The 15,833-nt window shown below is 46.3% G+C and overlaps 1 protein-coding gene across 2 annotated transcripts; it reads right to left on the bottom strand.

Moving 5' to 3' along the window:
• Positions 1–392: 392 nt before the first annotated feature.
• Positions 393–15,797, bottom strand: PSMC3 (proteasome 26S subunit, ATPase 3). 2 transcript variants are annotated; one of them, XM_075927451.1, is made up of 12 exons: positions 15,659–15,797; positions 15,187–15,267; positions 7,068–7,193; positions 5,217–5,321; positions 5,059–5,121; positions 4,421–4,558; positions 3,849–3,992; positions 2,247–2,395; positions 1,625–1,721; positions 1,022–1,167; positions 742–823; positions 393–594 (listed from the first exon to the last, which is right to left on the bottom strand). In XM_075927451.1, the coding sequence occupies exons 2-12, from the start codon at positions 15,238–15,240 to the stop codon at positions 484–486; spliced, it is 1,215 nt and encodes a 404-aa protein (XP_075783566.1). In that variant the 5' UTR covers positions 15,241–15,267; positions 15,659–15,797; the 3' UTR covers positions 393–483. The 2 variants fall into 2 exon arrangements, with proteins under 2 accessions (XP_075783566.1, XP_075783565.1); XM_075927450.1 differs by lacking the exon at positions 15,659–15,797 and adding an exon at positions 15,447–15,623.
• Between the last annotated feature and the right edge of the window lie 36 nt (positions 15,798–15,833).

Genomic DNA, 15,833 nt, shown 5'->3' with positions numbered 1-15,833 from the left:
AGTAACAATGGCCCTTGCATCCTTTGTCAACCTGAAAGGCAAGGATCCCAGGTGGAACTGGTAGCAAGGAGATAATGAGGCTTATGGTATGGAATATCTCTTAGCTGTTGGCCTGCACTGGTGAAAGAATAGTAGATGTGCTGAGGAACTTAGTTCCCTTTTAGTAGCATGGCAAGGGGTTGCTATAAACTTGTTTACTCCCACTCCACAGATAGTGGCTCTAAAACATAGGATTTAAGCCTGCCACAGTTGAGTAAAGCCAACTTCACAGAAGTTAATGACCCTTTTATCATTATGAACCTTATCTAGGCAAGCATGGGGGGGGGGAGATTTCAAGGAGGGCAGGGAAGAAAAGCTTAATTTTTTTTCCAACACAAGAAGACCACACAGTCTAATCTTAACCATCCTCTGTTTAGTTCAGTCTTCTCACATTCCAGTCTGTCCAATTCTGTCAAGGCCACAATACCTGACTACAGAGCAGAGTTAGGCATAGTATTGCAGATTAGCTTTTTTCTTAGCCTGAACCTCCAGGATTCCTTCCATGTAGTCCTCATGAGTGAGCTCTGTGGCACCACGGCGAAGTGCAATCATCCCCTACCACAAAGAGAAAGTGTAGTTAAGGGACACAAAGCATTGGCTTGGAACCAGATCAGCCTGTCAAATTACCTCATCCCAAGCCTATCTTTCCATCTGCTGTAGGAGGCTGAGGAGGTAGGAAACAGGCTGTTAACTGATACTCACTGCTTCCACACACACAGCTTTGCACTGTGCTCCATTGAAGTCATCTGTGCAGCGAGCCAACTCCTCATAATTCACATCAGGGCTGAAAGAGAAAACAATAAAACCCCCACACTGCCATTGAAAACCAAGGTGTGTAGCATTCATAAGCACATAGCATTTCATTCTACAGGGCGGGGGGAAGCACACCTCCACTCCTCTGCATGAGGAACAAAGATGTACAGTACTCTTTCTGTACTACCCTCCTTCTCCCTCAAGGAGCTAAGCTTCTCCTCTTTCCTACCTGACATTCATCTTGCGTGAATGGATCTGCATAATCCTAGCTCTGGCCTCTTCATTGGGCATCGGGAACTCAATCTTGCGGTCTAAGCGTCCAGAGCGAAGCAGAGCAGGGTCCAGGATATCTACACGGTTGGTTGCAGCAATCACCTACAGAAAAGCAAGGTCATCGATTTTGAAGCTCTTGGAGGGCAGACACTCTTCAGGGCAACCTCCTCTCCTCCCCCCCAAGCATCAGAAGTGAAGTGACCTGGCTGGGAGATGGGCAGCAGAGTGGAACAGGTTGCTGGGTCATTCTGCTTCCCACAGCTCCCACCACTGTGGGGAAGGACCCTGATGTCAGGCCAGGACCACTATGGGTCTTTTGGCTATTTGGGACTGTACTATCAATAGGACTGTTGACACAGCTGCTGTGGGGCTCCCCAAAACCATCCTATGGAAAGGGCAGCTCTGGTTCTAGGCTCCCATACCTAGCAGGGATCCACCAGCTCCCTTGTGTTCTCATGATCACCTTCCTTATGAAGGTCTTTCAGTCCTCACCGTGTGCCCCTGTAAAGTCCAGCGGTGCTTGATAATATTAGGGATTGCCACTTGCAGTGAGAGTTACCTTGACTTGTGTGTTGGGTTGGAATCCATCAAGTTGGTTCAGAAGTTCTAGCATAGTCCTCTGTACTTCCCGGTCGCCAGCCTTCTCACTGTCAAATCTGGAGAAAGAATATAGGAAAGTATCAACTCTGCTCATGCCAGTAACTCCTCCAGATGTGCCCCAATATCAGATCCCATCTCTCCCTTTCATGTTTTGATCTTCCAAAATGTACAAGGGCATCATGTGTCAGTTATGCCAGGGCACAAATCATTTGTATTCAAGTCAGAAAGGGTTAATATTGCGGTAGGTAAAAAGCATTATTAAGTGCCTATCAAGAGGGCTGGCAATCCTGACATGCATTGAAGTAGAACCACTATTTACTGGTAATAAAAAGGATCCATATCCTTGTGGTAATAAAAAGGATCCATATCCTCACTGCCCAGTCCCAATAAGCTGGGCAACAAACTGAGCTGGAAAGAAGGGCCAAGTTATTAATACAGGAAACAAGTATGCCTTTGAAATAGCCCAGTGTAGTGGATGGGGTTAACTGCACCTAGATAGAGTCCCACCTTGAAGTCCCCCCCACCCCATGATTCTGGGAGTTCACTCCAGTTCTTTACACAGCATGGCCTGCAGATCTCACCTCTTGGTGCCAATAGCATCCAGCTCATCAATGAAGATGATAGAAGGAGCTTTCTCCTTGGCCAGTGCAAAGGCATCTCGAACTAGCTTGGCTCCATCTCCAATGAACATCTGCACTAACTGTGGGCCTGCCAATTTCAGGAATGTTGCCTGGAGGAAAGAGAAGAAAAAGTCAGTCACACACAGTTCCTTCATCCACACTACACCAACTCTCTGCTCCCTTTATGACACAGACTGCACTCTATCATGCCTTACCATGGTTTGGGCCCCCCTATCCTAGGGTATGAGGCATCTCTGGGGAGGGGAGGGGGGTTACACAGGAGAAATTGTGTAATGGTGGATTTTACTTTTACATTTTCATAACCTACTCAGATGAAGATTTAAAACTGTAGGAATTTGTTAGTTTCGAGATGTACCAATGATAACACAGATATATAGAGTTGCAGACATCCAGAGCTCTGAGCTCCAATCACCATACAGCATGAGTTCAGTTGCATAGTAACCCTCCAGTCTAACGGAATTCAAAAAGTGAGCCAGGTTTTTTTCTGATACCGTGTGTCACACTATACCTGTATCTAATCATATATATAGTAACCCTATGTCTGTGATGCTGAAATGCTGGCTGTTCCCTCTGGGCGGTGTTGTTGCCTCCCGCCGTGGCACTCGGTTGACTTCTGCGCTGCTCAGCCGGTCCGCTGCGCGGGTGCAAGCAGCTGTTTGGGGTCTGCGCTCCCCGTGCTGCATGGGGAGCACGGGTACCAAACGGCCGCTTGCTCCTGTGCAGCGACCCGGCTGAGTGGCACAGAAATCAGCCGAGCGCCATGGTGGGAGGCAACAGCGCTGCCCAGAGGGAACAGCCAGGGGTCAGGGCCTGGACGAGTGTGCATCTCTGATGTCAGGAAAGGGTGCCAGATTCAAAAGGAGGAAAGCAGAGGAGACAGAGGGCAGCAAGAGAGAGTGAAAGTGATGCAGCAGGAGGAGGAGAAGGGAAACGGGAGGGGGAGAAGAGAAAGACAGAGAGACAGGTAGGAGGCAGACGAGAGCTGAGAGAGAGAGAGAGAGAGAGAGAGGCCATTTGTGCTGCTTGATCCCACGCGGCGGCCTGGCTGAGCGGTGCAGAAGTCAGTGGAGCGCCACGGTGGGAGGTGAAGGAGGGTGGGGCAGTGATGTAAATGCCCAGGGGGGCAGGTTCTGGATGAGCATGCATCCCTGATGGAGACAGAGGAGAGCAGAGAGAGAGTGAGAGTCAGGAGGGGGAGAAGAGAAAGAGGCAGAAGGCGGAGGAGAGCTTAGAGAGAGGGGGAGGGAGGAGGAGGAGGAGACAGACCAGAGGCTCAGGAGAGAAGACCGACATGGAGGAGAGACCTGAAAATCCTGTCTTATGATGGGCTAAATTGGCTAGTGGTGAAATATTGACTGATGGCTGCAGACAGTTTAGGAAGACCACAAAGTATCAGTGCTTAGAAGGGGCAGGGTACACAGGCAATTGGTAAATCTGGAAGGGGGTTCACAATAAGAAAAGTCTGGGAACCTCTGCCCTATGAGGATTCTGTTACACAGATGATACACAGATGGACCGGTTTGTGTATTCAATCCCTCTTACCTTTGTCTGGGCAGCACATGCTCTTGCTAGCAGGGTCTTCCCTGTTCCAGGTGGCCCATACATGAGCACACCTTTCGGGGGCTGGATACCCAGGTTTTCAAACTTCTCCTTATGATTCATTGGCAGGACAATGGCCTCCACCAGCTGCATGGACAAAAACAAAACAAAAAAACCACCAACATTAACCTCTCCCTCAGAGGCCTTACCCTTGCAGCTATTCTAGCCTTTATGTAAAATCCCCTAACCTTCCACACCATGGAACCAGACTGCCTCAATTCCAAACTCAAATACAGGGCAAAAAAATCTACCCATAGGGTATTCACGGACTGGACTCTCAGATACTGTGAGTAATAGGGGCCATAAAAGTATCTGAGTGTGTGTCAGTCTTCAATGTATTTATCCACAATATTCATACAAGGAAAGGAAGCACTATTATCCTGACTATACATATGGGATTGGAGGCACAGAGAAAATAAGTGTCTTGCCAAAGGTCACACAGAAAGTCTGGAGGATCAAGAAACAAAGTGGGATTCCCTTACTAACCACAAGGGCTCCCTTCCTCCATTTGTCACCTCTTGGATCTGTTTATCCAGGCCCCCGATGTCACTGTACTGCTCTGTGGGCCTCTCATCCACCTCCATAGCTTTCACTCGTGAATCATATTCAGTAGGGAGAGTCTCCAGGATCAAGTAAGAGTCTTTGTTCACACCCTGCAAACACAAAGGTAATATCTTAGACTGGAAAGTTCTTGATAAAGGCCTTTTCAAGTGACAGCTAAGGAAGGTGAACTATTGGGTCAGGACTTGGCAAAAACAATACGATACAGTTCTATGACATGGCAGCTTCTTAAGAGCTGGATGAATTAAAGACTAGTAGGGAGTCTAGGCCATCTTAGCACATGTTCAAGGAAAGGAAGGCCAGATTTATTAAGTATTCTGATGATATAAATGGGAATTAGGGATCTAACTGCATTCTTTGGCACCTACATGCCTTGGTAAATCTGTCCCAGTGTGCCTTGTCTAATATTAAACTTCTAAATGTATTAGCTATCAGATGCTAATATTTCACCAGTAAATCCTTCCCCAAACAAGGCCTTAGAAAAAAAATCTGATTAGATCATTTCCCCATGAAAAAGTAAACCAGTCAAATACCAGATTCCCTGGCTAACACCATATGATCAATATATACCAGTTATACTGAAACTACTTACCACTAAGTCTCCAGGCTTCAGCTTCTCAGCATCAACTAACCCGATCACAGGCAGGAAATAGGTCTATGAGGAAAAGAAACCAACATAAACACAGCAACTAAATGGTGTTGGATCCCCTAACAGCACTCCCCACACCTACGTAGGCTCATGGCTCTCACCTGCCGTGTGGAGGTTTTAATCACAGCACACTTGCCCTTTCTCTGGGAATCCAGATCAATATTTGCTCCATCCTCTTCCTGGTCATTGGGGTCAACATCCAGTAGCTGAAGACCAGAAAAAAAATCATTTGAAGCAGAATCAAACCACTGTAACCATTCAACCCTTGGATCACATCAAGACTTCCAATATTGTATTTCTAGTTCAAAAATCACAAAGTAGTGGAAGTTAACACATCTCACTATCTACCCACATCCACCAACAGTAGGATACTGCCTGTAGTTACATGTCCTGGGAGAATTTATAGCTTCCTGATTACCTGAGCTCCCTGTCATAGTGATAGGCAACTGCAAATTTCTGAGGAATGGGGGTGGTGGCTGGTGGTGCTAGGCACCCTCCCTCTTTCAACATCATAAATCAATGCCAGTATCATGTAAAGTGGTTGAAACAATGAAACACTGAGAAAGACAGATACAAATTAGCAGAGTTATTGGAAAAGAAAATTATGCCCAAAGTCCAGCTTCAGGGCCCCCCGTTCCCCTTCTTGGCCCAAAGCTCAGCTTGCCCAGACACCTGTCCCATTTCTTCCCCAGAGCCCAGAGATCCAATGGGAGAAACCACATGATGCTTAGGCTTGCATGGAGTTTCCATGCCATCTTCTCCTTTCTTCTAGGGATGTTAAAAAGCAGTTAATAAAGTAACCATGAAAAAGTCTTAGTCACACACTGCAGGCTCTGCAGTATACTGCAGAACTCACAGCACAACCAGCTCTGGGCCCCATTCCTGGCTCCCAGCCTCACACTCAGAGAGCTGGCTGACAGAGATACAGAGCCAACAGTGCAGGGTGGCAGCTGGTTTCCAAAGAGCAGGGCCAGGAGCTCGCATGTAACCGTTATGGTAACCAGTAAGTTCATGCTTTAATTTCCGCAAAAGTCTGCACAGAATTCTCCCATGAATAACGACAGCTTATTTTCGTAAGAGAAGGAATTAGGTATATCAGGGTATGTCTGTCTACACTAGAGACATGACAGCAGGCTAGCTGCAGGTGTGCCACTGTAGTGCTTAAGGAGATAATGGTCAGCTTAAAGTACACAACTCCAGTTACATAAATAATATAGCTGGAGCTGATGTACCTTAAGCTATGTTTCAGCACCGTCCCCACAGTCCTGTCAACTTCCCTTTCTCCTCACCACTGCAAGAGGTATTGCAGTGGACAGGGGTGCAGCCAGTGTTTGATTTAGAGTGTCTTTACTAGACCTGCTAAATAAAATGCTAGAAGATCGACTGCCTCAGCTTTGATCTCTGGGCAGTGAAGATAAGCTGTGAGCATAGTACATCTATTTCTCTGAGAGCTGATGGGTAGGTTAACAGAAGAATTCTTTTGTTGACCTAACGGTGTTTACACCAGGGCTTAAGTTGGCTTAACTCTCTCTCTTGGGAGGTAAATTTTTCACACCCCTGAGCAATGTAACTCAGTTAACCTAACTTTTAGAATAGGCCTCAGTATAAAGCACTTTTATACTGATGTAACTGCACCCACTAGGAATGCTGTACCACTAAATATTTAAGTTGAAAAATTACACCCCTAATCAAAATAGTTAAATCAGTATAAAAAAAATTGTGCATAGACCAGGCCTTATACATGTGCTAACTATTCCCATTTTATAAACTGGAAAACAAAGAGGTAAAGTCACTGGTCCCAATTCTCACAGATTCATTTCACATAGTCCTCTGCTCCAGCCTGTGAACCCTGACAGCAACCCACAGTTAGGAAGAGCACCTCTCAAAGTTAAAAGCTGTGCACACAACAGTGGATCACTCCTAGCATTACTTCAAAAGGGCATAACACTCACCTCAATTACATTGGAAACAAGGTAAGGCAGGGTTTTGTTCACTTTAATCTTCTCACTGTTCTCTTTGATCTTATCCTTCATGGCCTGCAGCTCATGGGTAACTCTCAGCACCTCGCTCTTCATTATCTGAAATCAACGCACAGCAGCACAAGTTAGGAATAATCTTAGCAGAACAAAACAAATATGCATCACCCCCATCAGAATGAATCCTAGGAGACAGGTTGGAAGAAGGATGGAAAAATGTTAGCCTAATATGCTGTTTTGCCTTAAGTGGGAGTCTTTAGGAATTGAGAGATGATTGCATTCAGAATGAATCCCTCTCTCTAACATCCTGTTAAATATTGTGGACAGATAGAGGTGGGAATAGGATTCCATATATAATACACAAGGGATTTCTCTTGACAGTTCACTTTTACTTCTCACTGTCTTGCGAGAGGCTCCAGTTTTTGGAGATTCAGGTTTTAAAAAAGAAAAAAAACCCTAATATTAAAGATGCCACATGTCTTGCAAATGTGGAAAAACAGATGGGATTGTTACTTCCCTTCACCAATCTGGTCTCATCAATGCCCCCCAAATCATTTCCTGCTGATATCATCTGAAGACTTCTAAGACTACTCAGTAATTTGAATTCCCTCTCATGGGAGGAGATTGTTTTGAAATAATTGTTTTCAGATCTTATTCCCATCACTTGGGGCATTCAAACCCCACACTTGTTCCTGCCTTTAGGGATTGGACAATTTTCAAGTCACTTTTAAAAGAGTTTCTACATGCTGGACAGGTTAATGCTGAGAAGCCTGAAACATCAGTCCTGTCTTTTGCAAAACACTCCTTAAAGGCAGCTCAGAGAATTCTAAGTGAGTGCATAAAAATTAGAAAAAAAATGCTTAAAATATAAAGTCTACTAAAATTGTATTAAACAAAATAAGCAAAGTAGAATTTGATATCTATAATGCTATCTTATCTGCTCACTTCCTGTCTCTCAGAGGAAATGACTGGTATCACTAGAAAACACCATGACTGAATAATCTCTGAGGGAGAGTCTATTTAGATCTGAATTAACTGATGTCTATCCAATGGCAAACATCCTTCCCTAGACTGTAAACATCTCAAGGCAAGGAGCAGTTTCCTTTTACATTTTCAGTGCAGAGCACAATAGTGCTCCACATCAATGATCATTTTCTACACTGTAGGATGAGGCTACAGTGAATATACAGAATTTTGATTAGGGGATGATGCAAGCATAGGTGCTGGAACAAGGGGTGCTGCCACACCCGACTTGCAGGGGTTTCCATCATATATTAGGGGTGTTAGCTATCGATTAACTCAATAGTCAACTAACGCATGAATTCTTAGTGGTTAGTTGACTATTCGATAGTTCCCAGGGGCAGGGCCAGCAGCCAGTGAAATCCGGCCCCACTCCCAAGGAGCCCCTGCCACTCCACACTGCTGCCTCCCTATCAGAAGCAGCAGCACTGAGTGCCAGGTGGGAGCCGGTCTGTGAGGGAACCAGTTTGAAAACCAGCTCCCCTCGTGGATTGGCTGCCTGCCGTCCCACACTGCTGTCTCGGATATAAGGGATGGCAACAGTCCCTGTCTAAGAGGAGTCAGAGCTCCCTGCAGACAGAGGTTGCTGGGGGAGGAGAAGGCAGGAGAGGCTGCCCCAAAGCAGCCTCTGTCCATAGAGGCCCATGCTGGCTGCAGACTGAGACTGCTTCGCAGCAGCAGCCCCTGTCTGCAGGGGGTCCCAGCCCTGTGTAGACAGGCGCTGCTGCCAGTGCAGCCTCTGCCTGTGGTGAGCCTGGGCCTGCCACGGGCAAAGGCTGCTTCGCAGCAACCTCCCTGCCCCCCGCCCCCCCAGTGCTGCCTCTGATACAGGCAGCGATGTGGTGGGGGGGGGGGAGGGGGCGACAGGCGGCACCACAGAGCCAGTGCTGGAGGGAACTGGCTCCTGCTTCCCCTCACTTGCTGCCTCTGATACAGAGGCAGCAAGGGGGGAGAATGCGAATAGTCAACTAGATTAATTTATAAGACTAGGCTTATCAGTTAATCGACTACTCATTCACATCCCTATCAGATACATGGCTTACTGGTTCCATGGCTCTCAGCATACCCACTATATAAATTGTTCTAACACTTCTGGATACAAGCATCGGGATATGTTATTTAGAAAAGTGTTAAAAGGAAAATAATAGGATGGATAAAAATTGATGTTTTTTATGTAAGTTATAAGTTTTCTTTTTAAAAATAAGCCTGTTTAAAATGAAATCTGAATTGAATACAAAATATATTAAGGTTTAAGTTTATATAATCTCTTCAAACATGTAAGTAAATAAAAATATGCTGATTCCATGAACCTCTATCCAAAACTGGGTGTTAAAAGCTGGTTTTCTATATATAACAAGAATTAGAGGAAAAACATCTAACTTTTGAGGTCAAGGTTTATAAAATGATACAGTAGAAATCCAAGGACTGTGTAACTGAGTATAAGAGACTGGGCAAAATCATCACAGGCATCAGGATATGGCCTATGATTGCAGGATACATTATCATGATCCTATCAGGAACATCACTTAGCCCACCTGGGTGGTCTAAGACTCCTATTTTATAGCTTATCCCCTACATTGAGCCCAGGGACCAGGGTCAGTTTCCAGCTGGTCCCAGGCTGTATGTGGCATTTCAAAAAGTGGCAGTGCTGTGTGGAGCCCAGGTCTGGCCTCAGGCTCCATTCAGCACTGCTACTTTGAAGCACCTTCCCTTCTCTTCCCCCACACCTTGCAGCCTCTGATAGAGGCAGCAAGGGGTGGGGGGAGGGGAGAGCGACTAGTAAACTAGTTGTTCACATCCCTACTCCATCCTTAAATTAGGAATATATTTCCCCACTCACCATAGAAACTTATGCTCCAGCTCATGGAAAAACACTGATTGGTCTGCCGAGTAACTAATAGCCCTTGCTTATGGATGCTTTTGGACACTTAAAGTAATGGTCTCCTTCAATGTCTACTCAGACAGAGATAAACAGAAATCTACTAAATTTTTCAACAGCCTTCATCTCTACAGCTTAACGCATCTTAAAAGGCAACTGGGTTAAGACATGGCTTGTTAGTTCTTTTGTTTTCCCAAGGATAGTGGAGATATGCAACAAGGGGCAGTATGTACAACCAGAAAGGAGCAACACTGGTGTCAGAGCAAGATCCTGTAATAAGACAACATTCTTCAGAGTGTGGCCTCTAATGTTGATTTCAACACCTGATAATTAGAGCAAACAATTGCCACACTGCAATGTCATTAAAAAAAACCCCTATTTGGGAATACTGTCAAGAAAGTCCTGTACCTCTGGATGAAAAAGGAATATGTTCTGAGTGTAAACAGTGAATAAAAAATGCAAAGTCTAGTTGTTAGGATGAAATGTTATGAAAAATGCTCTTCAAAAGGCAGTGAACTGAAGAAAATGTGGACATGCCTGAACACTCTGTATCAATTGGTTAGTAAGCTTATTTTTACACCGTTCTTATGACCTACTTACTGTGTCTTCTTGTACTAATAAATAACAGGTTATGAACATAAATGTGGGCTTGGGCATATTATTTACAATTTTCAAAGTGTGTGTGTTCAAAATGTAATTGGTATGATTGTAATGGAATATTTATCAATTACATTTTACTGTTACTGCTGGCCTTCTGAAATGATTTTTAATTGCTCAATAAAATATCCTACCTTGAGATTTTCTATTTAAAAGTCAAGATTTATTAGGCATTTATGAATTTTAACATTTAAAAAGGAGTTTCACATACCCCAATCTGTTTGGTGTGTTATTAGGAAACAAATATTTAAATAATCTTAATGCTTTATTTTCCCTATAAAAGAGGATCTAATAAAATATCATTTAAACAGTAGTACAAACAGATGCATCAGAAGGAACCTTTCATTTACAACCTTTTTTTAAAGCAGTACACTGAGTAATACTCAGTGATAGACTTTTGTTTTCTCACACACCATTTTATTTCAGAGGCTAGCTTAGACCTATGATGTTATGAACATCCAACATCTGCAATGTCTAAAATTTCACATGAAACTAATCATATACTGGTAATTTACTGTTTGGCATAAATATCCATACTTTTACTGGATGATGAAGTTTTTATAAGTTGTAGTCAGAACCAGCAAATTTGATAGTCCCTGGAGGCTGGGCCAGCAGCCAGTGCACTCCAGACCCCACCCCTAGGGAGCCCCCTGAGACCCAGTGCTGCTGTCTATCAGAGGCAGCAGCATGGGGTGGCAGCAACCCTTGGGGATCTGAGCTCCTCATGGACAAAGGTTGCTCTGTGGCAGCCTTCACGCCTCCCCCCTCCCAGTGGGAGGGAGGGGGAGAGGAGGCACCAGGGAGCTGGTGCTGGGGGGAAACCAGCTTTTAAGCTGTCTCCCCCCCAGAACTGGCTCCTGCCTCTGTAGGAGGCAGCAGGGGAGGAGGGAACAGGTGCCACCCTCACCTTCCACACTGCTGCCTCTCTATCAGAGGCAACATCATGGGAGCTGGGGGGGCATGCAAATCTGGTTCTTGTGAGGAGCCAGCTTTTAAGTCAGTTCTTCCTGGGCACCAGCTCCTGTTCCACTCCCCACCCCGCTGCTGAAAGAAAAAAAGTTGTTTTAAATAAAATAAGGAAACGATTCAAATATTAGATAGAGCTTGATGGTAGACAATATTTGCAGTTTTTTTCTGTCTTTTGCTAGAATAAAAAGGGGGTGGAGTGCAAGAGTGAGAGGAGGAGTCTGGAAAGATTGGGGGGGGTGGACTAGGTGCTGGAGTGAGCACAAGATGGGTGGCTGAGGGCACAGGGTTTAGTGTGTGCATGGGCTCCTCTCTCAAGTCGATAGCTCCTCCTGGGGGAGGGGGTGGGCAGGGCTGGCTCCCCATTTTCTGGCTCTTACCAGGGAGTCGAGGCTGTGTGGGCCGTCCACAGCCTCTAGCTTGTCTGGGTGGTGGCAAGGGTCCAAGGGTGGGGTGGGGGCTGACATTCAGCTGCTCTCCCCTCCCCACTCTGCCCTTCAGCTGGTTCAGGAAAGGGAGGGGACAAGCTCCAGGGGCTGACCCTGGTCTCCAGTGGGCCTCCCCCCACCCCAGCCTATCATGCGGGGGGAAGGGGTGGCACTCTGTGGGCTGGCCCTGCTCTCCAGTGACTCTCCCTGCCCTATGGCCTGTCCAGGGAGAAAGGCAGCGGCACAAAGGGCCTCAGGGTGGTTGGGGGGAGCAAGGCTCCAGGGGCTGGCCCCAGACTCTAGCTGCCCTCCACCTGGTCCGATGGTGCGGTGAGGGGAGAGGCAAATACTCCGGGACTGCCTTTGGTCTCCAGCAGCACCCCCATCCCCAAGTGTGCAGTTTGTCTGGGGTAGGGGGGGAACCAGCCTCCAGCTGCTTCCCCTACCCTCCCACCTTGCAGCCTGTCTGGGGCCAGGCAATGGTTCACAGACAGATGCACAAACTATCTAAAATATGTGAGTGAGTGAGTGAGTGAGTGAGTGAGTGAGTGAGTGAGTGAGTGAGTGAGTGAGAGAATCAAGTCAAAACACGGCATGAATAGTAAGGTGGTAAAACTAACAGACAATATCAAATTATTCAGGTTAGTTAAGTCCAAAGCCATCTGTGAAAAGTTATAAAGGTATCTAGATGACTGGGTGAAAAAATGTCATATGAAATTCAAAGAAACACACACTGGAAAAAATTCTCAATTATACATACAAAATAATGAGGTCTAAATTAGTTGTAACCATCCAAGAAAGAGATCTTGGAGTCATTAGTTAGTTTACTGAAAACATCTACATAATTTGCAAGGACAGTCAAAAAAACTAACAGAGTGATTACGATCATTAGGAAGGAATAGATAATTAAACAGTAAATATTATAATTTAACTATAAAAATCCATGGTAATCCCACACCTTCAATACTGAGCACAGTTCTGGTCAACCCATAAAATATATGTTTATATACGTACACGTTTATATACGCACACACTTTTTTATATAAATAAACATGTGTGTGTATATCTTAGGGAGGTGGACATTTTCCAAATGAGGAGAGATTAAAATGAATGGGACTGTTAATTTTAGGGAAAAAAAGACTACCCCCTGGCCAAGAGGAGGGGATAATATGATAAAGGTTTATAAATTCATCAATACTACAGACAAAATGAATCAGGAGTCCAGCTGATCCCAGGGTACACACAGCGCTGCCACTTTGAAACGCCGCAAGGAGCCTGATGCCACGCTCTCTGTGGCGTTTCAAAGCGGCAGCTGCTGCTTTGAAGTAACCGTCTCTCCCCCCACCCTTGCTGGCTCTTTCAGATAGAGGTAACAAGGGGGGCGAAGTGACTAATCGACTATCCTGTTGGCTAGCTATCTGATAAGCATTTGATTATCAGATAGTCAACTAGTCCTTCACATCCCTATTTCATGTAGCACCAGAATTAAGTACTTTACAAAATGCAGAGTCAGCCTGTGGAACTCATTGCTATGGGATAGTGTGGGAAAAAATAGGTAAGTTCAAAATGGCTATTAGTCAAAATGATCAGAGGTGCAACCCCATGCACTAGGTATCCCTAAACCTCGTACTGCGAGAAGCTGGGATTGAACCTTAGGGGCTGGATCACGTGAAATCGCCTTGTTCTATTCAGTCCCTTAGAATACATCTACACAGCAACAGTATTAAAAATAACTTTAGTGTTACTTCAAAATAACTTAGTCCGTGTTTACACAGCAGGCAGTTATTTTGAAATGTCAAAACACTGTCAAGCTGGAGGACTTCTTACTCAGACTCCTGTCACCCTCATTGTATGAGGAGCAAGGGAAGTTGAAGGAAGAGTGCTCTATTTTGAAGTAAGTGCTGTGTAGACGCTCCCAATTTCAAAATAATCTACTTTGAAATAAGCTACACAATTGACATAACTTAAAATAAGCTATGCAAATTGAGCTAAGCCCTGCTGTGTAGATGCACCCTTAGTCTCGGATACCAACCACTATCAGAGATAGGATACTAGATCAGTAGTTCTCAAACTTTTTGGCCTGTAACTCCACTGGCTCAATGCAAACCTTTCTGCAGATCACCAGTTGCAAATGGAAACTTGCCGTTAACTCCATAATTATGCCTATTTTGCTAGTGCTGTAGTCAGGAAGAACAGTTTAATATTTCCTTTCTTACTGGTTAAATTAATTTAAAGTATTAAACAGATTCAGCACTTAAACTAACATGAGAAAGTTAATCAAACTTCATTTTAAATAAAGTAAAATATTTATTTATGTTCAACACAATAGATGAGCTTTGAATCAGGGGCCACTAATCTACAGAAAAATCAGCTGGGGACTACACAAGTGAGAAGCAAATAAGCCTCTCCAAAAAAAAAAAAAAAAAAAAACCCAAGTTTGTAAAGTCTTAAGTGCAGAGAGCAACAATTTACTTTTAATGAATAAAATTCCAATGCCACCATTTCACTATATAACATAAATTCAGCCCCGGCTCTAGGTTTCCCTAATACACCTTATTTTAACCTTGTTTTTACACTGCAGCCTCCTTTTAATCTTGTGTAAAGCAGAAGGTACTTCCCTCACAGAAACAACAGCAGCAGGGCACAGGAAGTGGTGCCTGGGATAACAGAGGCATGCTGCATAGTATCCTTTGAAGATGCTCTGGGGGACACACAGGAAGCAAAGATGCAGGGGTTCTCTCAAGGGGAGCAGGGACGGGAATGGGATGCTACTCGCCAGGGGTGGGACAAGGCAGACCAGTCTGAAAATTAGGGGAGCAGCATCCCTGTTGCCATGAGCTACTGGCACTCTGTAGCTACGACCCTGGCCAAGTCTGAAGCCAAAATCTAGGACTGGCCAGTGCAGGGGACCCAGCTCCAGATTGGCAGAAACCTCCTGGCTCAGCGACCGCAGTGGGCTGGGACCTTCTGCTAACACTGGCCAGTGGGCCGGGGACTTGGTCAAGGGGCTGTTCTTGACCCCTGGTCTCAGTTCTCTGCTGCTGTGACAAATGGGTGCCCGGCAGAGCAACCAACAGAGCGGCGGGGCGGGGGGGGAGAGGGGGGGGGAGGGGGCCTGCAGCCCCATCCCCTGCTGCTGCCTCACCTTGATCTCGCTGTCGAGCAGGCGGGTTCGCTGCACGATCTCCTCAGTGGACATTTTCAGCACCTCCTCACCGACGCCGTCCTGCGGGGACAGAGTCACCGTCATCGCCCGCCGGGCAGCCCGGGCCCCGCCAGCCGAGCCCGCGGGGAGAGAACACGGCGCTACCCCGACTCGACTGGCCCGGGGCGGCTCCCTCCCTCCAAGGACCAAGCCCCCAGCGGCTGGTGCCCCACGCTCGGAATCCCACCCCAGCCCCTCACCTCAGCCTCATCCCAGACCGACGCCATCTTGCCCTAGATGACTCGAGGTAAATGAGGCGCGAGTTGGAAGCAGCAGATTCCGCCCTCCTCACGGCACGAGCCCAGCCCCGCCTCCAAGCTCAGCCGCTTCACTCTCCCGTGGCCCCACCCCCTAGTCGAATCTATCATGCGGGCAAGAAAACTCCGCGTAAGTCACATGATGTCCCATGAACCTGCTGAGTGACGGTCTCATCGCCATCTCAGAGCGGGACAGGGGCGGGGCCACAGCCCGGATCACTGCCTGTCTCGCCTCCCCGGCTTGCGACGCAGGCGCTGTGCGCAGTTTCCAGCGGGTGGGGAGGGAGTCGCTGGTGCGGCCCCGCCCCCCGGCGCGAGCAGAGCCAGGCG

The sequence above is a fragment of the Pelodiscus sinensis genome, chromosome 4, assembly GCF_049634645.1.
Source record: "Pelodiscus sinensis isolate JC-2024 chromosome 4, ASM4963464v1, whole genome shotgun sequence".
NCBI classification, from domain to species: Eukaryota; Metazoa; Chordata; order Testudines; family Trionychidae; genus Pelodiscus; species Pelodiscus sinensis.
The sequence above is the reverse complement of the archived record's forward strand: the minus strand, read 5'-3'. Positions and strand labels throughout refer to the sequence as shown.

Bases quoted from the DNA above. Each gene is read 5' to 3' on its own strand.
- PSMC3 (XM_075927450.1), bottom strand. From the start codon at position 15,473: ATGGCGTCGGTCTGGGATGAGGCTGAG. The intron at 15,268-15,446 runs GTGAGGGGCTGG...CTGTCCCCGCAG, and splicing joins CGGTCTGGGATGAGGCTGAG to GACGGCGTCGGTGAGGAGGT. The intron at 5,322-7,067 runs GTGAGTGTTATG...TCTGGTCTTCAG, and splicing joins TTGTTTCCAATGTAATTGAG to CTACTGGATGTTGACCCCAA.